The following is a 25,985-nucleotide window of genomic DNA, read 5'->3' on the forward strand; positions in this document are numbered from 1 at the left end:
GGCCTTAAGACTGCCACTGGCAGGTTATGGGAAGGTATTCTGTGGCCAGTCAGGTTGTCTTATTTTCATCCAACCATTAGAAAAGATGATATGAATGTTCAAGAAATAAAAGAAAATCAATTTTGAACCTCCTCTGGATCACATTTACTACTACAATAGTCCATCCACATTCATAAGTTTATTTTATATAGCTCATCTGTATTGTATGATTGACAAAACAAGTACAGCCATGGTAGCAGTACTTGTGAGCTTCACAGTAATATTATAACGCCAACATGCTCACAATGGCAATGCCAACATGCCGTTTACCATGTTTACCTTGTTTATTCTGTTATCATGTTTTGTGAATCAAGTTTTGCTGAGGCTGCTAAGAACATCCTTAGTTTTGCAGTATTTGTATTTGATCATGAACAAATACTGGATTGATTACATTTTAAACCTTATGGTGGCACTGGAGATCAAGTTATGACAGTTTGTCCTCTGGGGAACATAAATATCTGGACCACATTTCATGGCACTAAACCCGATAAAACCTTATGGCACTAGAGAAACAGTCAGGGGATCACAAAAGTCATAGTGATACATCATCTGAGAACCCTGAATGTCTGACCAAAACTCTGACCAGTCCATCTAGCACATTTAGATATTTTACTGGATAAATAAATTCTGATGTTGGACACTGTATCATTTGCTGGATATCTTCTGGAACACCAAAGTCACTAGGAGTAATCCTTCAGGGACTATGAATGTCTTTTCAAAATTTCACAAACATACATCATCGAGTTGTTGAAATGTTTCAGTTTGGACCACAGTGGTGGATTGACCAACCTTGTCACGCCAAAACAGGAAAGCAAAAACATATTTTTGTGTTTAAAAAATATATTTCCTTATTTTTCTCATCGTTGGAATGGCTTGGTTGTCATGATGAGACCAGAGTATGTATCTGGGGTTGAAGAATGTAATATGTGGTCACAGAGCCCTAAAGAAAGCTATTTAGTGGGCCCTAATTTAAATTTATTTTGTCAGTCTACAGTTTCCAAAGTTATTAAGTCTTTAATGGAGGTCATTAATGCTTAATGACCTTCATGATCTTGGTCCAGTCTTCCAGATCCTTTTTACCCTGTCTGTTTGAGGTAAGTCAATACCACAGTCACGGGATCAGTGGGTGGGGAGGCCTTATGATCTACAACTGAGAAAACTTTCATAGTGGTGTGGGTGAGGACAGAGCCAAGCTCCCGTGCCTTTGCCTTACAAGTCACCACCTGGACCAACTCCCGCCGGAAGCATCTGCTGACCACACAGTAGAGCAGGAAGTTGGTGGTGGAGTTGAGGTTCTGCATCATGTTGGCCAAATCTCCTGCCACATTGATGGGGATGCTGTAGTCATTCCTGTTGAAGTTTTCATTGTTGTACTTGGTCCTCAGGATGCAGTACGTCACAAAACGTGGCAGGCTGAGCACAACAAAGGCCACAGAAACAGTGCCCAGCAGCAGGATGGTCCTCCTCAACATGGCCCTGGAACTTCTCCCATGCATGACACGACGCTCCTCCTTGGTGAAGAGGTTGCTAGCGCGACGCAGATGGTACCCCATAAGGTAGTTGAAGATGATGACCAACACAATAGGCACTCCCCCTGAGAGGAAGGTAGTTATCCACACTATTACAGTAGAGTAGATCTCATTGCGGTAGCGACATCTGGGCAGTGTCACATTCTCCCCATCCAAAGTAAAGTTGACAGGTGTGACAATGTTAATCCAGCACAGTGGCACAGAGACGAGATGTGACACCAGGACGATAGTCACACACATTAGTTTAGTGACCCAGGCTTGGGAGAAGTGCTGCTTGGCCGCTGTGCTACGGAGGACGAGGTAGCGCTCGATGGTGAACATCACCACAATCCAGGAGGAGCTGTAGAGTGATCCATACTGGAGGAATCCCAAGATGTTACACCAAGGGTGGGAATGCCAGAAGGGCTGCTGTACCCAGAAGGTGAGAGTCAGATCAATAAGGATCACCCACACCAGGTAGAAGGTATCCACGATGGCCAGACAGCTCAGGTAAATGATGGCCGTCTCTGACATCCCGCATTTACGGAAGCAGATCATGTAGAATGTGAAGAGGTTAGCTGGAAGACAGGAACGTAAAAGCTCAGGGGAAGAGATGACATTTGTCTGTCTGGTCGTAGTTTAAAATACCAGTTGACTTTAAAAATCCAAAAATCATTTGATTTTGTTTTGGCCAGCAGGAAAATAAGCTGAAAAGAGTTGTTGTGATCAATTAACTTGCTAACAATTCCTTATTTGAACATCCAACAGACGCAGTACAACATTTACAGTTGTCTGGGTAAATGCTCTGCGATGTTTAACAGCTTTGTCTATCTGCTGTTTGGTGCTGGGCAGATAGCATGCAGTTGGTTGAGATTGTCTGTTGTTGAGAGGAGCTGCTTGATGCTATTAGAAACAACACTTTATGGGCCTGAAAATCAAAACAATAAGCTAAAAGAGGCTAAAGAAGATGATAGAGTTGAGTGAAACTGCAGAGTTGACTATTTTTCACATCAGCATTGACAAAGACATTTGATTCATTTGCAACAGCAATGCTGATCAGTCCAAACAAAAGTTTTAAAGTGTAATAAATCTACTAATCTGTTTCATTGTGTAAATAAATGCCCTGCGATTGACTGGCGACCAGTCCAGGGTGTACCCCGCCTCTCGCCCGTAGTCAGCTGGGATAGGCTCCAGCTCCACTGCGACCCTGACGGATAAGCGGTATAGAAAATGGATGGATGTGTAAATAAAATAAAAACCTATGGAGTTTGCCAGAATGTTGAGCCTATGTTGGCTCAAGTAAAGGAGGTAGGAGGAAACTGCTGGCCAAGCTCTGTCAAAAATGAAAAAAAAAAAAAGAAAGTCTTCTAACAACTGAAAACCTGCTGTATTTATATTTTATTTTAGTTAGCTAATACAGGATAACTGTTTTACCCAGCTTCCAGTCTCTGGGCTGAGATATCTCTGCAGTGAATGCACAGTTTTACCTGATTTCAGCCTTCTTATCCCAGTGTTGGTGTGCCCACCAATGTATCCAAATTGCAGGACTATTTCTAGAGTATCTAACAGCAGAGTAGTTGCAGGCTTGCAGAAATGTTCAGAATTCATTAATAAATGGACCTGGATGCTCCGAGGGCAACATTTGGTCTTAGTGTGCAAGGAAGTAAAAGACATATAGTAAACACTTAAAGTAGCCCATAAAACCTATAAAATTAAGCCTGATCATGTGTTACCATCTGCCCTCTGTTCAAGCATGGACAGCCAAACAAGTAACAAAATACCAACCTGGAATACCCATGATACAAAGGAGGGGGTAGTAGATCTTCTGGACAGTGATGAAGACAGTGACGCTGGCTCCCTCCATGGTTCCTTCACCACCAGGCATTAGCTTACATGCTAATTACCTGCAGTAAAGCCATTAGAGAGATGGAGTTTTGGATAAGGATCAATAATTATAAAATTAGATACTTTTGGTTTTAAATGCTTTCAAGGAGGACATTTTACTGATCTCTTGAGTGCAACTAATGCATTATCACCCATACACTTTTTTTTGCTCAGCTATATTTGAACTAATAGAGATTAGTCAGATCCTTATATGTTGCAGTACCAAAATGAATCCCGTCTGCTTTCGTGGGGCTTCCTTGGAGGTCGCTGAGGAGAAGGAAGCAGCAGAGGTTTCTGTATAAAGCTGTAGTTTTTAAATCTGTCTGGAATAAAGCTGTCCTGGGTTACATAAAGACGCAGAGTTATCTTGATCACACACAGATCCCTGTGGCTAGTTGCAGTTAATTATCTTCATGTGGGCAAAAATATCAGGGAACAATATTCAAATGGAAAAAAAATCAGACTTACCTGGAACTTTGTGCTGTGTTCTGTAGCTGTGAAGGTGACATGAGGAAGTGGCTTCTTCCACAGTGTTGTATACCATCTGGTTATGCCTCCTCAAGCACGAACGATATGATATGAGGAGGGAAGGTGAGTTAGCTGTCGTTCCTATAAAGCTTCAGGAGGAGGCAGTCACATCACCTGACTTATGTAGCTGACGTGAAGGCTCTGTTGTCACAGAATGAGATACTAACACAACTCATGGAGGTTAAAAACTGTTTGCATGCATCAGTTTGACTCATGCTTCTAGCAAGCTAGCAGAACAAGCTTATTGATCTGACGGTCAATTCTTGCAGGTACAGATTTGTGTGTCTTCTGTTTCTAGGGAAATAAAAATCACTGAAAGGTTTGCGTTACAAAAGGACAAATGGTCCATGAACCAAAACTGAAGGCTGATAAATCCAAACATTCCTGCTTATTGCATAATTTACCACACTTAAAGTGAATATGTAAGGAAACAAAGGATTTAAGGACACACTGTTGCTACACCCTGTGGTGCAGCAGAAACACAGTGTGGATGATGACTAACAAGTTCAAACCCCATAAAAGCCAATGCTTCCAGGCAAAGAGCACCAGCCAGCCCCAGCAGCCCAGACCCCCAAGGGCCCTGAAAGTCCCTGTCTGTTCACTGTCTGTTAGAGGGGATACAGGGAACTGTTTAACTGTTTAGAGGCACAAGGAGGCCAACTTCTTGTATGTCCGGCAGCCCACAGAGAGGATGTGAGAGACAAATATTGAGGTCATGACAAATATTGGCCCACACTTTACACCTCCCACCTGTATTGATCCAGAAATGAAACAGTAGAGGACAAACAGAGATAGGAGACAATGGCTGATAGTGGACAAGTGTCAATTTGGAAAGCTGTCCCAATGGGAAGTGGGTAAGACACTTTACTACAACAGCTGAAACAGAGCATAATGGATTTATCAGATACAGGTGTAGTTTCATTAATTATAGCGCCATTCCATATTTTTTAAGTTTAAGCCAATTTAAGCCAACTTTTAAATTAGTGTAACCTAATCATGCTATGACAATTGAAAATGAATGCTGTGAGAAAGTGCAGCATCGATTCACATTCAGCCTTGCAGGGCACACTGGTGACCAGCCAGGTTACAGAAAGTCTACTGGTCAGGGACAGATGTAACTCATACCATTAACCATGGCTGAATTCCATTTAGCTGCTTCACTTTCAGGGTCCTTGTATTGCTGACGCTGGCTCACTATCACACTGTCATGACTTACTGGGACACCTGAACAGAACAGAGGCAGCGTTAACGTCATTAGTAACACCTGTGAAATGTCCTGTTGTGGCGAGTCAAAGTGTCTAATGTTAAAAAGGCCCATCAGAAAGTGATATGAGCGTTCAATAGTCCCTGCTAGTCCTAATGGTTTTGTTTTCATCATTGCCCCACATTAGAGACGTTTGAATGTTTCTCTTGTGAGTAGCCTGATTTTATGAAAATGGAATACAGAAAGCTGGAGCACCAACTTCTAATGTCTTTGCACCTCTTCTCAGGTCGTACTCAGGATTTTACTACACACACACACACACAACATGTATACACACAGCCAAAAACATGTCCAAGCACAGCTGAAGCACTGGCATGTGGCAAGGAAGTGTCTTGGAAAGAGTGTAAAATGTTTATTGTTCTTGGAATTTTAAACAGCAAATTACCAAAATAACAAAACAAGTTAAAAATGGAAACGAAAACATTATGTATGAAGGAGGGAAGTTAGCAACACTTAAAACCATTGAGTGGTACAACTGAAAAATGATGCGTTTCCACTGAGCGTGAAACCATCTGCGTTTAGACCGGATCAGGGTTGCGTTCGGTTCATTTTCAGTTCACCGAGTTTCTTTCTGAATTTAAACCTTAAAATCTTAAAACTTCTTTTCGGAATTGCAACATGAGAAAGCCCCAAACCTCCGCCGAACATACAGCACAACTGACTCTTAAAGGATCACTTATAAAGGTTAAATAAAAACATACTCTGTAAAAACCAAAGACTCAAATGCTGAGAACATAAACGTGTCAGTGAAACATAAAAGAAGAAATAACTCAGGAGGTGAGGTGGTCCAGGTTCAGCTGTTTCCTCTGGAAAGACAGCTCAAATAAGACATAGATACTCTCTTCTTAAATTAATTCAACCTTTCTTTCTTACAGCTAAACAAAAACACTTGTTGTGGAAAGACTGAAATATCTGCACCCAAATTTTCTCAAAAATCATACACGTGGAGGGATATGTTGAAAATCCTTACACGCTTGGCTGTAATTTACAAAAATGTGACATATATCATTTTATCATTTGTAAAAGAACCTTGATCCATACAGTAGTAACCTAACGACTAGCACTCAGAGGATGCTTTAGGGGTGGGGGTGGGGCTGAAAGAAAAGAAAAAGGCTGATGGAGGACTGGGTCATGCTTGGTTCAAGAAGTTTCTCCTATACTACTAACTGAAAAGTTGAGAATAAAGCAATAATTGGTCTGAATCTTTTTACATGTGATGGAAATTGAAAAAAAAAATATATATTGATGCTTCCCATTCAATCTCTAGAAAAGAATACAGGAGCTACAGTATAATACACGTACAGATTAACTCTGCTCAAATGGTTCTCTTTAGCGATTTTATCATTATTATTATTTTGTGCAGGAGAAAATAAAATCTGAAAGGAAGCAAACAAGAAAACTAAAACAAGCCTTTCTTATTTACAATGAATACAGGTATTTCATTGCATTATCACAACCCCAGTTAACTCCGTCCACCTTCCATCTCACCTCCTCAACTTCTGTAAATATCACATTTGCAGAGTTCAGACACTAGGGGGCGTGTCAGAGACCGAGGCTTGTGTTTCAGGGGCTGATGGTGGAACTGAAATGCTCGAATTGAGCTGAGGAGGCTGTACAGATCCCTAAAATAAAGTTATGGCTGGGAAGGATCCAGAATTTCGTAACAGCACTGATTGGGCCAGTCCTGCCCCAGTCCCGGGTCGACCCCGAGCGGGAGAGAGGGGTTTAGAGGTTGTCCCCGGGCTGGTACTGAGGCTCGGTGGCTGTGAAGTAGTCCTCCAGGAAGGCTTGCAGGTACTCAAAGGTTGGCCGCTCCTCGGCATCCTTCTTCCAGCACTGCAGCATCAGCTCGTGCAGCGAGCTGGGGCAGTCCTGGGTGCACGGCATCCTGTAGCCTCGCTCCACCTGCTCCAGCACCTCACGGTTGTTCATGCCTAAAAAGGAAAACCATGTAGGAGGTGAGCGAGTCCAACTGGGGCTGTTTAGGCAGTTCAATATGACAGCTCACTGGAGATTAGCTGCTTTGATTTCGTCTTGTGACCTTCAGCGTACAGAGGCAGCCATCTCTAAAATCCCACTGGTACCAATCTTTTCTTAACATGTTGAATCTTCACCTTCTTTTTAGTCTAAAATCAAAGCTCGAAATCAGCCCTGGTTGGAGAACTTTTAAGAGATTGGTGGTCTGCTGATCCCAGGTCTGTTGCAGCTCTCTAATGTCCCAGTTAAGATAAAACATCCATGGTCTCCATGGGGGGACTGGAGCCTATCCCAGCTGACTACACACACTCTCACCTAGGGGCAATGTAGAGTAGCCAATTAACCTCATGTGCATGTTTTTGGTATTGTGGGAGGAAGCCGGAGTACCCGGAGAAAACCTACGCAGGCACAGGGAGAACATGCAAACTCCACATAGAAGGACCCAGACCGGGATTTGAACCTGGAACCCTCTTGTTATGAGGCGACGGTGCTAACCACTGCACCACCGTGCTGCCCCACTATCAGAATATTGATTTTTAAATAGCACTGCTAGCACAGCCCAGACTGTAGGGAGCTCCAGATGTGAACGCTGGTCTGAGGTCAGTAGTCAGCAACAGTTTTAGTTGATTTTTCACTGAAGTATGTGAACTATTTTCAACGCGTCGGACTTGAACACAACTGTCAGTAGAATACAGACAACTTTTGCGTGCACATGTGCAAGGAGGCTTCTGTGGTTATTTTTCAACAGTCTGGTGGTCCTTCCACAAAATTTGATTTTTATAGTTTTGATATTGACAGCCTTTCTCCAGTTATAGATACACTTGATATTTACCTTGTGCCTCCAGATGGCTGTAAAAGACTCATCAAAGTAAAGGAAAGGCCCTCAGTACAGACTGCTAACTGCTTGTAAGAATCACTCCTCATAGCCTTATTCTGCCTCGCTAGCACTCTGTGTGATCAGCTAGTTGAAAGCTGCAGAACAAAAAAGCGAAAAAAATAAACAAAGATAAACACTAAGGGCGCATGATTCCGGAGAAGTTGATGTGGGTGTGCCTTCACCAAACAAAGTCAACAAAATATGAAGAAAAAGAATCGCGCTGAGGTGTCTGCCCCGAGTAGGCGGGTGGCAGACGCACTCAGTCTTGCCCCAGAGATCACAGTACTCCACACCCTCTACAGGGCCTCTCCTCCCACTGTGGTGGATGGTGAGTCACCAAGACGTCCAACTGGTGTGGGAGTGGAAACAACATCAGGGATCCCTACCAAACTACCAGTTACAGAGAATGTACTCTATGTGTTCTATATAAACACTGCTTTGAGATAATATAAGCTACACGTGTAGCCCAGAGTGTGGTATGATTTACTGTTCTTTAATCAGGCAAAATTCAGTAGATCCCAGCAGTCTGACTTTGCTGTGACTTGAGGCTGCTTGCGATGATGATGATGATGATAATGATGATCTGTGTATTTAGAATGTGATGTCGCTAAAGTCCTTGTTGGTGTAATGGTCGGGTGTCCCAATACTTTTGTCTATATCAAGTACTTAAAGTAAAGTTTACTTTATGTGAAGACCATTTGCCATGTCCACATAAAATGAAAGAAGTGGAAAACATAGCAGTGTGCCAGTATTTTTGTACTGATAAAGTTACTTAAGACTGAAGTCATTTTTTTTCAGTATCTACTTTTTTTTTTCCTATTCTCATGACTACTTTTACATCTATCATCTATCTGAACAAAGCAACAGTACTTTCATTAAATACACAGTTTGGCTATGACCAGCCCTTGTCCAGGAGCCAAGAGACAGTCTCAGAAGGCTGTTAACACATCTGTTAGCTGGATGCTGCACCCTCAGCTCATTGCGTGCTAACCTTCCTCACCTTCTCCCTGAAGCACAACCAGCCCACCAGCCCCATCTGGACAAACATGTGTTTCCCTCGCTGTGTGGAACTGTGCTCTGAGTACGGTCTGTGGCCTGGCCTGGGCTCCCCCATGATTTCTCTTTTAGTTTCTGCCTGAAATTCAAGTTGTCCCAGAGGCGAGCGGTGCTAATTAAGGGTTATCTCACATTCTGGCAGGCCATGGAAGGTTACCCAAGCATTAAAGAACCTTTTACTCACATAAACAGCAGGAGGGGCTGCCTGTTGTCATAGAGAAAGCTGTGTGTGCTTTGGTAACAAACATACATGAGAGCTTTCTTCTTATCAGGCCGCTTTATTGATGTGCGGCTCAAGGTGAAAATGGCGCCACTCGGAACCTCTGCCGTCTGTTTAACCCTTCCCTCTCCTCACCTGGGTAAGGCACCCGACCCTTGGTGACCAGCTCCGTCAGTAAGATGCCAAACGACCACACGTCGGACTTGATGGTGAACTTTCCGTACAGCGCGGCCTCCGGGGCGGTCCACTTGATGGGGAACTTAGCACCTATAGGAGAACAGATGACATAATGAAGTGAACTCATCTGCAAGTCCAATCAGTTTACTTTGTCGTGAAGACAACAAAAAGTATTTCCATTATTTGTGATGCAAATGTATGAAAGTCACCCCTAATATTTCATGACCGTTTCATAGCACTAAAGATGACAAGGTGACAAAGTATGAACACATCTTCGAGGTGTGAGTCCTACAGTTGAAAAGAGCCACTCTGATATCAGCCACAAATCCACAAACACTAATGTGAAGAAATTAACATTAAAAGTGTAACTATTTGCTGTGGTAATGCTGAGTTCAAAATTCACAACACCTGAAAGCAACAGATTGACTATTTCATTTGGCAAATTCAATGGTAAGGTTCCAACATTTCTGCATTTATAACTGCTTATAACTGATGACACTGCGTAATGTGCGTGTTAGAACAATCTACCTGCAGGCTGAAACAACACCTTTAGATGGCCTGCGTAATCCGGCTAAACAGGCCTGTTGTAACCATGGCAACTCCAGTTGCATGACAGAGTAAGACAAACCCAGCGCTTCAGCTTACATTAACTACATTAGGCTTGGCTTGATTTCGGACAAAGAAAACAGCTGTCAGTGGGGTTAAGTTGCTACGCTCTGTGACTTGAGTCTACGTGGAAAAGTTGAGGAAACAAATCAAAGCTCAGGCTTTTAATCTCAGTCGCAAACACTGCTATTACGTTGGGTTACTTACAGAGCAGCGTCTGCCAGTTATAAAAGAGAGGTCAAACTTCGAAAATAAGTGTGTCGCAGAATTATTTCATTTGTCAAAGAGAGAAAACTCTCAGGAAAGATGACAAGAATTTTCTGAGCACAGACAAACAGCATCAAAAAGCTGTAGTGAGCTCACACTAACCATCAGGGAGATGAACATTTACAGGATACTGGGTTTGACACAGTCATTTAACCTGGTTATTGACCACAGTAGCATCTGAAAACCATCTTTTCTGCGTTCTTTTGGACATTTTATTCTACTTATAAACCAGTAGAGAGATGGCAGGGGCAGAGAGATGATTTCTGACCTCTGATTTACTGCCTTCACCTCTGATTTTTTAAAAATACGTTCCATATTGTGCTCAGTTGTTGCACTCAATCCCCACTGAGAAAAACAACCAAACCAATCAGAGCCACAATCTATTATAAAATTTAGTGGTGACGAGTGCGGATGGGAAAGACACAGCTGCACGGGCCCATTTACAGAAACTCCTGAAACAACATGTGTTTCAGGATTTTCTCGCAGTAACGCCTTGTTGCCTTCATAACTCACCATAGATGTGGTCTTCATAAGAAGCGTTACTAAAAATCATCTTCTGGAGCCGTAAATCATATCTTGTGACCTTCATCTGTGAATGGAACGGCTCAGTTCTTTCTCTGACAACAGAGGTTTTTAACCCAATGAACGAAGCACTTCATCTACTGGCACAGTAGAAAACCTGAAAGAAACCCTGTACTTGTACCCGGAATTTTACATAGCATTTCCAACATCACGAATAAACCCTTAAGTGCTGCATATTTCTGTGAAAAAAACTGACCCCTAGCAGGAGCTGCTGCAGCGTCTGCATGGGCTGAAGTGATACAAGCCATTCTGATGTGGGCCTCCCGCAAATTTCAACCTTGACCTAATGCAGACCTCGGGTAAGTGAATGTGTGTGGGTGTGCGTTTAACAACACGCGTGCATGTGTGAGGGGAGCGGGTAGCCCCCACCTTGCCGAGCGGTGTACTCATTGTCTTCGATGAGACGGGCCAGGCCGAAGTCGGCAATCTTGCAGACCAGGTTGTCTCCCACAAGGATGTTGGCGGAGCGCAGGTCTCTGTGGATGTAGTTCATCCTCTCGATGTAGGCCATGCCGGCGGCCACCTGGAGCACAGCACAGTGAGCACGGCTACATCAACATAAAAATGTTCTGGTATCATTTCTGCTGAATACTGCCACTGATATTAACTTACATACTTTAATAAAAACATAAACAAGTTGCAGGAACAGAAAATCAGGGAAGTTTCAGTCAGGAGATTACAGACTAGATCAAACATGAAGCTTTTTGATCTAAGTATACCTGTGCTGCCATGTCCACCAGGTTTGGCAGCTTCAATGCTCGTCCTTCTCCATCCTTCAAGAAATCCAGCAGGCTTCCTACAGCAGACAGAAAGAGATGTCTGATGTCAGTCCACGCGCACATTGAGACACTGAAGACACAGTCTGTTTGTCTTTGATCCACCAGCGAATCAGGGGTTCTCTTATTTCCCCTGTACTTTACAGGAACTGACTGCATTTCCGCATTTACCCAACACATGCAATAAGCTGACAACTGAATGTTTTGGAGACATGAGCTTTGTAATTTGTCCTGTCATTTCTACTTTATCTTGTCAACAACAAAGAGAGTTAGAGGGTAAATACAAGATTGAGGAACTTTATGATCACCACAAACACTTAAGACGTTCCTAATATTTCACACTGGATCTGTTGCAAACACATTCTCCTCTCCAACTTAAAAGGCTGGCCTACATGTGGCAGTCTCTGCATGCCACAGCCGCAGTGATGCACATCAAAGTTTCCATTCTTGCATTCTCTGGTGTTTAATGTGCGTCCACAGCTCTTTCTTGTGGGGTTTCTAAATTCCACTATTTTTTGAGGATTGTTTTGAAGGCCTTAATCATCTTGAGTCTCTTTCAAACAAAGGGTACCACAACAGCTACTATAATTCTGACTGGAATGGAACAGAAACACTTCAATCAAAAACATTTTCCAAAGCCTACATCCATAGTTGTGTGCACAACTACATCAACAGCAGCAGAGTGCTTTAGATTTAGACCATTTTATATTCTTCACTGTTTTTCCTATTGCGGCAACTCAGGTCAAATAAAGCAAAGGGTTAAACACTAATCCTGTTCACTTTTCAATGGACCTGAACTGACCTATCAATGGACAGTTGGGCTGTCCATTGATAGGTCAGTCCATCTACTATCTAACACTTTCTTATCTTACCGGCACTGTACAATCACCATCCCAGCTAAGACCCAATAAGCTGGTTGGTTTGAGTGAATAGGTAATAATGAGTTTGAGCAGTTTTGTTGTGTAAAGCTTCAGGCTCAGGTCGGGTCAGGGTTTTATCATTTCAAAATGTAATTTAGAGAGAAATGACTGTCTTTCTCTGACTGTGCCATTGGTCTTATGTGTTGCTAGTAGACATACAATATCCATGGTGTATATCAGCACCCAAACTTTTGGAATAGCCTGGCAAGCTAACAGTAACGGGTGAGCTGTAGCAAAGCTTTGGGGTCCCAAGTAAGGTTCAGGTCTCAAATAGCAGTGCCAGTCTGGACCAACTGAGTTATCCCTTAAAGGTTCAGATTTATCCCAGGTTCTGTCCTAAGCTACACAGTCCTACATTTTGTTACAGCTTTCTACAGTTGAAGAGAATTTATGAAAGTGCATAACAAAAAATGCAAAAACTTTCACTGAAGGCTTTTACAAGGAAGTGCATGCATCTCGTCTCTTTCTGTCTGTCTACCTTTGCCCATGTACTCTGTGACGATGTAAATGGGCTCCTCAGACACAACGGCGTACAGCTGCACCAGTTTGTCGTGGCGGAGTTTCTTCATGATCTGAGCCTCCTCCAGGAAGGACTCGGGGGACATGGTGCCAGGCTTCAGAGTCTTCACCGCCACTTTCGTGGTGCCGTTCCACGTTCCTGGCACACGCACACACATGCTGGCATCAATACAGCAGGAACACTGATTCATATTCAAATCACATCATTTCAAAGTCAGACTTGACAACCCTGTCGCCTAACCTGAAGAGATGATTGGCGGCTGAGAGTTGACTGTCGTCAAAAACAGGGTAAAGTCTTGCTTTGAAAGAACAGTGAGGTAAACATGCAACACAGAATGAGATCAGGAGGTACTATGAGAGTCAGCTCATCAGGTTGTGCTGAGGGATAATTAAATGGGTAAGAGATTTAGAGTGGACCTTGATTTGAAATGGCTTTTAAAAGTCAGAAGGGGGATCCAGCTGGGCTTTGAGAACCACAATACACTGGAGCAGATAATCCTATGTAGGATGATTAACAAAAGCTAGCCTGTAAGCTCCTCACTGGTCACATGCCAGCTACTGTCACACAGCACGGCTATGCCACCAGTGTGCACTGCCCCAGGCTACTGTGTAAGAACATGCATAATAAGATATGGATCACTGTAATCACTGCAACATAGCAATACTCCTTTTATCTCATTCTGTGACAATAATGGATGCAGGAATATTAGTAGTGACCCAAAAGGAGACAGAACCCATCAGCTAACATTTGGTCTACATGTTTTTGCAGGGGTTGAGGATTTGATTAAAGGGTAAGCTCATAAATCAGAGTATGCTTCTTTAGTGATGCAGCTGTGCACATTTGAAAGTCGGGATTGAGCGGGTGATGGTCACCTGCCGGACTGTGAGGTACTACAATCCCAGAGGCTGGGCGTCATCTGTTCTCGGTATCTGATAAGAACACACAACCTCAAGTTCTGCAGTATGGAAGTCCAAAAAGGCAAACACTAAATATTGGACAACAATAACACCACCAATAATAACAATAACAACAATAACAATAATGAACATAAGAAACTCTCATTTAGCTTCTATGTGGGCCAGTTTATGTGTTTTATTGACAATGGTGACTTTAGCTTACATGCTAATAATGGTCCTTTAATCAAGTCAAGTGGTCAAGTGGGTTTTATTGTCGTCTCAGTCATATACAAGTACACATTGAAATGAATCTATGCTTCCCCAGAAACAATTTGGTGCTACATCTAACACTTTAGAAAGACAGCGAGACAGGACAAGACAAGAGCCTATGCACAATCTATAATCTAAATATACACATTTAGAACACAAGACTAGTGGCAGAACTGTTTTTTTTGTAGATAAAGTTCACAGTTGAAGAGTAGTTGAAGTGTATATAAATATATAACTAGCAGTACAATATATAAATATCAGCAAAAAGTATATATAAATATATGAATAGCAACAAAGATGAATATATTATATGGAGAGTATATGCAGTATGTGTAAAGTACTGTATATATAAATATATAAATAGCAGCAGGGAGAAATATATGTAGAGTATATAATATATACAAAGTATATGCAGTGTATGCAGAATATATATAAATATATAGATATATAAATAGCAGCAGAGAGAAAGTGCAATTGTGCTTTTAAGTGCAGTGTGCAGCTTAAGGCAGGAGTTATTCAGCAGTCTGACTGCTTGGGGGAAGAAGCTTTTTCCCATTCTGGATGTGCAGGCAGTGATGCTGTGGTACCTTGTGCTACATGGCAGTAAGGAGAAGAGTGCATGGGAGGGATGTGTGGTGTCCTTGATAATGCTTGTGGTTTTGCGCAGACACCGGGTGTTGAAAAGGTCCTTGAGGGAAGGAAGAGAGGCTCCAGTGATTTTTCTGCTGTCCTCACAATTTGCTGCAGGGCCTTTCGGTCTGCAGCAGTGCAGTTGCCAAACCATGCTGTGATGGCGCTGCAGAAGATGCTCTGGATAGTCCCCCTCTTGAATGTTGTCAGGATAGGGGCCGGGAGATGGGCTTTCCTCAGCTTCCGCTGAAAGTACAGACGCTGCTGGGCTTTCTTAGTGATGTGTGTGGTGTTCAGAGTCCATGTGAGATTGTCTGTGATGTGAAAATTTGTACTCTGGACAATCTCTACGGGAAGGTTGTTGATGCACAGTGGAGTGTATGCATACGGAAATAGCAGTAATGCAGAAAAATAAGCACCATTTAGCATCTAAACTTTTTGTCCAAGTGCTTCAGCTAGCTGTCTAACTAGCTATGAAGCATGCAGAACGTAGAACGCTGACATCAGGCACCGTACATTTCACCAGAGGATATTTGTTTGCTAGCTACTTTAGCAAGACAAACTGCATGTTTAAACTGTAGATGAGCAGCAGGCTGTAGCCTGTAATGCCATTAAACAAAATACTGAAAAGTAGAAACTTCTCAATTTTGGGTATTTTGTTTCTCTTAAAAGAAGCTACAGAATATATATTTCTACGTTGTAGCAGAAAAAAGTCACGTAATTTAACTCGAGATGTCACACGGGGCTTAGGCTTTTTGTCCTATTTATCAATACTACCTTCAATATTTATTTAATATTGACCATTTTGGAGTCCCATATTGCAGAACATATAACAGCAAAACCAAGTTTGTTTTTATGAACAGGGTTAGGGTTAGGGTTAGCTTACCGTAAAACACATCAGCAAAACATCCTGTCCCCAGCTTTAGTTCCAACACAAGAGCTTCTCTGTCGATCTCCCAGGCATCATGACTCAAGCCCACAGTGTCAGGGATGTAGTTTATACATACGCCCGTTAAATTAAAGCACAAACCATCTGCACTCTCTACAGGGGGAGGGAAGGCAAGGCACACAGGGTTAACTACCAGGGAGAGGAACATGCAATGAGGTACATGGAAGGGAGCCATCTTTATTCTGAGAGCAGAGTCTCCTGACATTCTGGATGTTTTTCCAGATGATTTTGGAAGGGAGGGCCACAAAACACAGGCATCTCCCTGGCTAAAGCCCCAAACTGAGGATTACCAAATTTTCCTGCCCCATTTTCTCATTTGATCCCCTCCCTTTCAGGCTTCCAATTCTTTTTGCTTGTGTTTTGGTCTGGTGTCTCTGCTGGCTCAGTGTGGTCCCTTCTGTGTGTCCTCTTCTTTACAGGAGGCGACTGGATCCATACCCATCCAGACCTCCCCAAACTGCCCGTTCCCAAGACGCTTGATGAGTTGCAGCGACTCCCGCGGGATCTCCCACACGTCTTTGGTTTTGACCGACAGGTCGGCGAGGCGGGGCATCCCTTTGTGACAGGGAACCACTAAGCGACAGCAGAGCCCGGCGGCTCGGTCTATAGATGCCCCATAGCGATGCACAGATAAGAGCATAGAGAGAGATGCATAGAGAGTTAGCAGAGCATTCCACAGAAGAGCGGGAAGCCTGGAAGCAAGACAAGACTACAATCAAGGACAACAAAGAGCTGAGTAAACATGAAAGCTGAAAATCAGGGTTTTGCACTTCCTGGATGGCGCGCAAGCAGTAATCAGTCTAATGTGCTCTCAATGATCATTACTGATTATCAAACCAACTGGAGTGCTGCCAGCTTGTACAAATCTCAGCACACATAAAACACAACTAGGAATTTATCGATAGGATCCAGTGAGACAGAGGTGCTGACACACTCCTAACACCTTAAAGCGTTAGTCTTCTAAACATGGAAAGTGCTACTCAACCTGTGAAAACCAGCTGTATAATATCTTCTGTGGAGGAACACTGTCAAGTCTGTAAAAATATCCCTGATGATGTCATGAGATTTTTTAGCTTGGCTTGGAGTCTACAACCTGCATTACAAACTGCCTGAATTAGGCATGGAGGCACTATTGAGTTGTATTATGGAAAGTGTAGGATGAAATATTTTTGGACCACTGACCTATATTAAGACATAACATCTGAGGCTTGAATCTTGTAAGTCCAAACAGGCTGAACACTATTTTATTCTGTGCGGGACACTAAATAAACCAATATGGCTGGATGATGTAACTTAGCAGTTAGGTTGAGGTTCTATATTATTGCTCACTTTGCCTAATGGCATCTACGGCTTGCGCACACTTTACGATAATGACAGTAATTTATGTAAAGTGATAACTCCGGTGTTCAGTCACTCATGTGGGAAATGTGCATACACTTGTGGTTAAACATCAAGACTGAACACAGGGACTTTGTGCACCATGAGAAGCACTGATGACCATGAAATCAACCACCTCTTGCTTTTACTCCGGAGGAAACTCTCATGTTTGCCTGTGATTGATTAAACCAGTGGATTAGGGCTGAGTTTTCCATTTGTACTTCAGTGCTGTTATCTAGTGAGAGGAACCCCCCCAACAATACTACAGGGAAAAGGTAACACCCCCCCCCCCCCCCAAACTGCCAGTGATAAGTCCCCAGGTTGTTTGCCCTGGGCAGTAAAGACAAGATAAAGGCTTGCATCTCACCCATAGGAGTGTTGAACTTGCAACTCAGCCATCAAAGCCCATTTGGGTCACCTGCTTGCTGCCGTAGCTGCTCCGCTCACACATCAATACAGCTCTATGTTCGCTCTGTCATAAAATCTGTCAATATGTGGACTGTATTCACACACCATGCACAAAAACAGTCGGCGTTTCTTAGAAAGGTGCGGCAGCTTCAGATGATGAATTTCATGGTTTGATCAGACTCAATGGTCCATCCACATCAGAGTTTATTTTATTTTATTTTAATCTGTCTGTGCAGTTTTCATTTCTAACTTTGTAAGTAAGAACATCTGAAATTTTAACATAGCATTTCAGAATTTTGACTTTCCAATAACATACAAATGATAACAAAAAGTAAATATCTCAGTACAAATGTTAGGCCTTGATGTTCAGTTCATCTGGTTGCCTTTTCACTATAAAGCATAATAGTTTTTTTGTGTACTATAAACAAAGGTAACATTAGTCACCATTAAGTACTGGTCATACCAAACCAAGAGCCTGTCAGTGTACTGAATTTAGCAAGACTGCTTATGAATTGGACTTTTTATTTGAAAAGGAAGAATGGGTCAAACATAGCAGTCTCACACTGAATACAATCCACATTCAGAATTGCAGAGTAGCAGATTCTCAAGGCCGCATGCGTTGCTCCTTTGACATCCTTTCAGTTACATCTGAGTAACAGCTACATTGCATGATGCTAAACATGCTCTTTGGCTCTTTAAAGAGTAGAGTAAAACAGAGGAAAGCAAAAAGCAATAAAAGCACAAGCCCTGAAAAGAGTCAAGGTTATTTGCAAAGACGTTGTCGGCTCCATACGTCATTGAGAGCGGTGATAAAACGTAGATGGACTGTTAATGTGCCATGACACAAACACGTACAGAAAATCCATGGTGTTGATTTTAGGGCTTAAACATCAATACATCAATGTGCCAACTAGAGCGTGACAGGAAAAATATCCTTTTCTCAGTAGGAAGAGACAGCAATATACAAAAGAGACACGAAAGAGGACAAAACTAAGAAAGAAATGGATAGAAACATACAGAATATATGCAGTGCAAGTAAAGGACAATAACTGCAGTCTCATCCTGTAAATGTGATTATCAGATATGCGTGACAGCAACACAGATGCAGCAGTCACGCTGCTTTAAAAAAGTGCCTTTCTACTTTAACTATAAGATCATGTTTCTTGTTCACTGCTCAATGGCGCTGAATTAAAGGTTAATCTAAACCAATACATAGACACATAGGCACAAACAAGATAGCAAATGCAACTAATGTGACACAGTAGATTTCCATTTCTTTCTATTTGTGCCTCATGGTAAGTGCCACCTTTAATTCCACTATGTGAAAATGTGCTGGCAGACCAGATGCAATTATAGTGTAACAGTGTCTGCTTAATGCATTCTGGATCAATTCAAGGAAATGGATACTGGACAGAAGAGTATGAAACTGCTATTTGGGTTTGTGCAAATGGGGCCGCGCACTGTCTCCATCGTAACAAATCTCTCTATGGCAACATCTGTCTGTTTCCCTTTTTCACTGAGCGCGTGCAGTGCAATCCTTCATATATTTTTATCCTGGGTCATATTGCAGCCAGACCACTGAGGGGCAGTGGTGATTTTCAGGCTAATTTACATAGCATATTCTTTCAGCGCTGTAGGTCTTAGACTGCAAAGGGCAACAACTTTGTGTCATCATTACCATAAAAATTTTTTTCAAGGTTTGTATTGCTGCAGTTGATTAAATTAAATTAAACTACAGAGGCTGGGTATGGTCAAGAGCTTAAAAGCCAGATACAAAAAGTTAAAGTAAGAAACATTTCATGCCGTATTCACATGGAGTCAGGCAGACAATAAATCAGATATCATTTTTTCATTTTCATTTTTTTAATCTAATACACTTTCCGTTCCTGCCATTGTGTCCAGGAGACCTGAACGGCAGCATTACTGCCAAGGTGTCAGGGATTTCTACGTAATTCAGTCACTCCAAAAGTTCAAGGTTTCTCAAGTGTAAAGCTTTCTAATGCAGCTTTAAGTCCGGCTTGAATTTACATGCCCTTAATGTCTGTATTTGCTGCAGTGTGTGCGTGTGTGGAGTGAAAGCTGAAAATGAACTAGAATAAAAAATATTAAAAGCTAAAATTAACTGACTAATATCAACTTGATGAAATCCCAAAATGAACCAGAATATATCAAAATAATGAGGATGTGTCCTGAAGTGAACCAGAATATGTCCTAAAATTGAGAATTTGAGAACCGAGAATTTCCCCACTGTGGGACTAATATATAATTAGTCTAATATATCTTACCTAAGATAGATCGATCTTAAAGCAAAACACATTCTGTTAGCCTCTACAAACAAAAATTGTGTTATGTAGTACTGTTCAGTCTGAACAGCAGTTTAAAAGTGATTTAAGAGCTTGGTGTTTATACCTGAGTAGTGCTGAACCAGCTGCTGCAACGTGTCAAACTGCGCCCTGGTGGTAATATAGTAGCCGCCGCTGTCCAGTTTGCGGATCTTATAATGCTTGACGTGGTCACCTTTCACATCATCCCAGTCCCGTATGGACAAGGAGAAGGCACCTGGAGGAGATGAGGGGTTGAGTGACTGAACATCAGGAACTAAATGATGACTTCAATCAGGAAACGTGATCAAAAACTAAGAATATGACCAAACATTCAGCACTCACTTTAAGGGCTTGACATTTGAATACGTGGCTAACCCTGTGGCTAATACACTGCTGCTTCACAAAAGCCATGTGGGAAATTATGAGAGCTCATAAAAATTCCACAGCCTCTACTCATAATTAAACTCTCAGGCTGATGTGAATGTTTCTTTTTCTTAAGAGGTAATGAACGTGTTATGGCATGAATACACACACACTTACACTCACAGTCACAGAGGTTGATAGAGTAAGTGTGTATGGTTTTACCCTTTGTGGTTTCACTCTCCCGGATGAGATAGGTTCCTCGAAGGTTGCCAGTGGACAGCAGCTGCCTCTCTGCATCCTTACGGCCCAGTTTGCCAAAGTACCAGCTGCAATTACAGGAGAAAACAGCACGTTTAGAGAACTATGAACCATTTCCTGCACTTCCATGAGCCGTCAGAGCGTTTCTGAAGGTCAGTAGAACGCAGAGCCAGACAATCCTGCGCACAGGAAAAGTCACACGTAGTCATTGAAGCGAATAGTTGTTGACCTTACACGTTGGTCATTATTTTTCTGACGTTAGGTCCCATAATATATGCACCATGGTGTTTTGAATCAGGCCAAAACGACTGCACAAAAATAACACATAACACAACATTATATAGCTTACAAGACCTAATGATAAAGAGCAATTTCATCTTAGTTTTCCAGCTGTTTGTTTAGTAATGAAATGTTATGGAGGAACATTTTACTTCAGGGTGTCATGTTACCTGCAGTCCTGACTGTGGCCACTTACACACTGTTATTACCCTGAACATAAATCCAAATACAGACTTCCTGACTTTATCTTATAAGGCCAACATTTCCAATTGGCAAGAAATACATGTATTCATAATTGTAAATGACAGAACAAAATGTATTGGGTATACTGCTGTGACCTTTACTGAGCACATTCATACTCTCCAGATGAAGAGCAATTATCATTCCGGACACTCATTTCTCCTTGTCTTCAGGGCATCCTCAGGTTAAAAGTCACATTTTTAGCTCCACGATGGCTGTAACATGATGACTAGCAAAATTGCCCAGAGGGCTCTTTATTCTACTCAACGCAGCCACTAGGGACTGCTAGTGGGGCTTTACACTTATAGTTTTGTTGTAAATAGGTCATGTCTTTTTCCGTAGCGTTCTGACTCAAACTCATCAACTATCCTGTCATTCGGACTGTGACTAGCTAAAGGCCTGCTGCCTTCATCCCTGCAGATCTGTGTGTATGTGATTATGCACCTAGAAAAACCTTTTTTTCTATTTTCTCAACTGGACTGAAACTACACTGAGAGAAAATATGAGTAGTTTGACACCAAAGTGTGTATTTCACAGAAGTAGTTTTGTGTACCTCTTATATGTTTTGATCCTAGTATGATTCAGTGAGCTTATAATAAGATTCTGTGTTGCTGTGAATCTTTATTCAGAAACCTTATTCTGACTCAAGAGACAGGCGGGTTTGGGGAAGGGGGTGGAGGATTCAGGTCTGTGGCAGCAGTTAATGTTAAACACCCAGACAAAACCACATACAGGATGAGGCAGATTAAAATACTTGTGTTTCCTCATTCTTTTCCATTCATCATAAGTCAAAGTGAAGCTTGATGGTTTATGAGTATGAACATTTTCATGTTAAAAATATGTTCACTCAATGAACTGTTGAAAAAAAAAAAAAAATCTCCCGTCAACTTGAATATATTTACCCTACATCCTGGCTGACATTTCAAATTCTAAATCCATCTCTTTATAGTGTGATATATAAAAGTCATTTTATCAGGCAATGCAGGAAACTGTTGGATGATGACGACTTTTTCTCCTGAATTTCAGTCCTCAGAACTTCTAAGTCTGCATATGTGCAACTGACAGTGTGCGGCCTCGCGTCCACTAATCTCGAGCTGCTTCAGAGCGTGTCCTAGATGAAAGTCACTAGTACTGGACACACACACACACACACACTCTACTTACTCCTCAGCCTGGATGGAGTCCACTGGAGCGACGTAATTACTGGGAATGTAGCCGCTGCCACCGGTGGTGAGCGAGCGAGCGTCCCACCAGTCCCCTTCACTGGAGAAGGGAAGAAAGAGAAAAAAGAAAAAACAGAAGAAGCATGTTAATGTACTTTATTTTAGCTGACATGTTCTATGCCACTGACTGCATCAAAGTACAACTTTAGTTTGAATTGCTCCATAATATAGTCCATATGGAGAACATATGGGGTCAAGGCAGATGGCCGCCCATCTTGAGCTGGGGTCTGCTCCGAGGTTTCTGCCTTCTGAAAGGCAGTTTTTCCTCACCACTGTCTCCAAGTGCTTGCTCACGGGGGAATGTTGGGTTCTCTGTATTACAATTTAATTAAAGAGTTTGGTCTAGACCTGCTCTAATTGGAAAGTGTCATGAGATAACTTTTGCTGTGAACTGGCGCCATATAAATAAACTGAACTGAATTGAAAAAGTGCGTCTGTAGTGAGTAAAGCAGAGGGTGACATGTGGATACAGAAAAGCCTGCCAGCTAGGGGTCGATCGAATAATTATTACTGCTATCCCCCCCCCAATGCAGATAAAATGAATTAATTTAAAAATACTGTGACGCGCCACCCCTCTCTGTCACCTTGCTGATGTCCCGCCCACAACACTATCTGACTGATTACATGTCATGAGTAATAGCCTGTCAACACTACTGTGCTCCGGTGAGTGAATGGTGCTGTGTTATGCAGGGGAGGCAGCACATCCTCTACACTGAAAAAACTACAACATTATGCCCTCTTACTTTGTTTTCAGTGGTTTGAGTAGTATTAGGGACGGTGCAGACGGAACTTAACAACAGCCTTGTTGCCTTGCCTTGTATGTTGATGTTTATACATCATGTTAACAGGTGAGTCTTATGATGTAATAGAGCTGCATCTAAGGCCTGTGTTATCCATCCGGTTATCAGAAAAGAAAAACAAAAGAAAAGCTAAAGATAAGATAAACAAGACAACCAGATGGCATAGACACAAATGGTCTGGCAAAACTACCTTTTGCAACAAAATATCAAAAAGCACAAACACACACACACACAACCAGCTGCCATTAAAGTCGACTAAACACAAACACCTCTCATTGTTCATACTCCAAAATATCTGAACTCTACATATTTTATCAAAATGGATAACAGTTGTTAACAGTTGTTATTATTGCCTTTCTTTCAAAGAGTGAGATGAGAGAACTGGTATCAATCTGTGTCTGTGTGATAAACTCAGATTTGCAGTCAGGATGTGGTTAGAGTAGCTCAGTGGAAGCAGCTAGCCTAGCCTTTGTCCAAAGTGAAAACAACAGCTGACATGGACTCTAAATTTCCTGTAACCTTTAGCAGCAACTTGTATCTTGTCTAACCTGTATAGAAAGTCATATTAAAAGCCAAGCTGTGGTTGTAGAGGCAGAGCTATCCTATGTAACAACATCTGGCTGCAGTATTACAGTTCAACTACAAATACATTAGCGGCAACATGTAGCTCATTCTTGAAGTATGTATTCTTATGTTTACTAGACTTTTCTAGGCTGCTGTAAATACTAACACGCCATCTACAGTATGTCTCGTTCATCTTTTTGTTTAGCTTTAGCTAGTTTCGCTTTTCTTCCAGCCTTCACAGTATGCTAAGCTATACTAACCACATCCTGATGCCAGCTCAGTCTTTAATGTACAAATGTGACTCTGATCTCACTTGGGAAAAAAAAAAAACAGCATGTACAGGTATTTTGCAAAATGTTAAACTGTTTCAGACTTTTCAGTTTGACTTTTCCTGGCTCTGTTGTGTCAGCCTGTGCACATTAGCAACACATGAACTGTATTTTAGCCACTTTGAAAAAGGGTTTCTGCTAAATGTGAAAAAGTGAAAAAAGAGCAGAGGAAGGGAGGAGAAGCTTCTTAAAGACCTCTTAGCCCGCGTGCCCACACAGCCATTACTGTCTTCCTCTGATGTCCTCACTGTGCCTCCAACTCTTTCATCTGTCCACTCACTCAGCTACTCATCTTCCACCTTCTTCCCTATCTAACATTTCTAATATTTCATTTTTCTTCCTTTCATATTCTCACTTTCGGATGCACTTTGGGTTTAAAAGTCCATCACACCTCCTCTTCCTTGTATCTCTCAATTTTAAAAGCCAAGGTTCCATTTATTTGGTCACATTCATTTGACGTATTTGGACTGTTTGAGTTGCATCAGCATGAGGAACTGAACTTTAAAATGCATGGAGATTCATTCAGAATGAGCCACAATATTGACATTAGACAGATTTTAGAAAGGACTGGAAAGTTTAGTAGCTAACTGTGAATTCCCACACGGGGATACCACTAAAATGGCAATTTTCTATTCCAGCATGACTGTGCCCCAGTGCACAAAGCAAAGTCCCTAAGGACATGGTTAGATGAGTTTGGTATGGCAGAATTTGCCTGGCCTGCACAGAACCCTGACCTCAACCCCATCTTTGGGGTGAGCTGGAACAGAGACTGTGAGCCAGTCCTTTTTTGTAAAACATGAGTGCCTGACCTCACAAAAACAAAAACTTTGCACAGAAAACACTCCAAAAAACACTCCAAAATGTTGTGGAAAGCCTTCCCAGAAGAGAGGAAGCTGTTACAGCTGCAAAGCCGTCTGTGTACCGTATTTAGAATGTGATGTCATTTAAGGCCCTAATGGTGTAATGATCAGGTGTCCCCATACTTTTGTCTATATAGCCTATTTCCAGCACAACTAAAATGTATAGACGGAAGACATAAAAGTAAAAACATGTCTGATGAAGTGTCACAATACCACTCTCATGGCGGGTTATAAAAAGCCTGAGCTGAATGCGGCACCTTATAAACATTCAGGAATGGAGGCCTGTTTCCAAGAGGATGCCATCACAAAACAAAAACAGTGCCTTCTGTCAGCTGAGGCAGTGGTGCTGGGATCTCTAGTGGCGCTGCTTCGTGAGAGCCCCGCCTGCTTGGGCATCTGTCAGTCATTTCTTGCCAGCTCTAACAGCAGACGAGGGTTTTAGGCTTTTACCTCTTTTGTCCAGCAGGGGTCAGTGTGGACAGCTGGAAAAAGCCCAGTCCACACTTTGAGGGCTGGCTGAGGCAGTACGGTATGAGCGGAGGGAGGGGGGTGGAGAGGAGATGAGAGAGGAAGGGTGGGGGAGAAGGGGTGATGCTGATGTGGTCCATGCTGAGGAGGAGGAGAGACAGAGGAGGAAGAGGAGGCTCTAATGACGGTGTCTTCCTGCTCTGGCCGAGGCCCAGCCGGGGCCAAGGTGTGTCGAGGAATGTGCGAGAATGGCTTGGACAGGATGCTCACTGGGTGTGGTGAGGAGGAAGACTGCCCTTGCTGTGCCAAAGGCTGAAGTGATAAGGGAGCCAAGTACAGTACAGAGTTTCATAATTCATCAGGAGCTCATTTTTTACCTTTTGTGTTTGAGATACTGCATGTTTGTGTGGAAGCAAAGGAAAGGCATTGATGAACAAACAAAAACTAGTTCTGCATTTAATTAGCATTAGGCTATAATTTCCACTTGGGACATGTTCTGTGCTTCCTTTGACCTGAATTTCACCTCTAAGGCTACAAACCGGCTGC

The 25,985-nt window shown here is 42.3% G+C and overlaps 2 protein-coding genes across 6 annotated transcripts in view; both read right to left on the minus strand.

The window, feature by feature from the left end:
- Positions 1 to 291: 291 nt before the first annotated feature.
- On the minus strand, positions 292 to 3,535 carry LOC124050725 (probable G-protein coupled receptor 139). The gene is made up of 2 exons (XM_046373526.1): positions 3,333 to 3,535; positions 292 to 2,125 (listed from the first exon to the last, which is right to left on the minus strand). The coding sequence occupies exons 1-2, from the start codon at positions 3,430 to 3,432 to the stop codon at positions 1,116 to 1,118; spliced, it is 1,110 nt and encodes a 369-aa protein (XP_046229482.1). The 5' UTR covers positions 3,433 to 3,535; the 3' UTR covers positions 292 to 1,115.
- A 2,025-nt stretch (positions 3,536 to 5,560) lies between these two features.
- Positions 5,561 to 25,985, minus strand: part of fynb (FYN proto-oncogene, Src family tyrosine kinase b) — a 65,706-nt gene continuing 45,281 nt past the window's right edge. For 3 of the 5 annotated variants that reach the window (XM_046372497.1, XM_046372496.1, XM_046372495.1), the window contains 10 exons: positions 22,360 to 22,458; positions 20,641 to 20,744; positions 20,141 to 20,290; positions 16,385 to 16,549; positions 15,884 to 16,039; positions 13,160 to 13,339; positions 11,705 to 11,781; positions 11,355 to 11,508; positions 9,489 to 9,620; positions 5,561 to 7,157 (listed from right to left, as the gene is read on the minus strand). In XM_046372497.1, the coding sequence (XP_046228453.1) occupies positions 6,949 to 7,157; positions 9,489 to 9,620; positions 11,355 to 11,508; positions 11,705 to 11,781; positions 13,160 to 13,339; positions 15,884 to 16,039; positions 16,385 to 16,549; positions 20,141 to 20,290; positions 20,641 to 20,744; positions 22,360 to 22,458 (1,426 nt within the window). In that variant the 3' untranslated portion in view covers positions 5,561 to 6,948. The remainder of the gene's footprint in view (positions 7,158 to 9,488; positions 9,621 to 11,354; positions 11,509 to 11,704; positions 11,782 to 13,159; positions 13,340 to 15,883; positions 16,040 to 16,384; positions 16,550 to 20,140; positions 20,291 to 20,640; positions 20,745 to 22,359; positions 22,459 to 25,985) is intronic. The other 2 variants (XM_046372498.1, XM_046372499.1) reach the window with 2 other exon arrangements.

Source organism: Scatophagus argus, chromosome 19 (assembly GCF_020382885.2).
Source record: "Scatophagus argus isolate fScaArg1 chromosome 19, fScaArg1.pri, whole genome shotgun sequence".
Classification (NCBI taxonomy): Eukaryota; Metazoa; Chordata; class Actinopteri; family Scatophagidae; genus Scatophagus; species Scatophagus argus.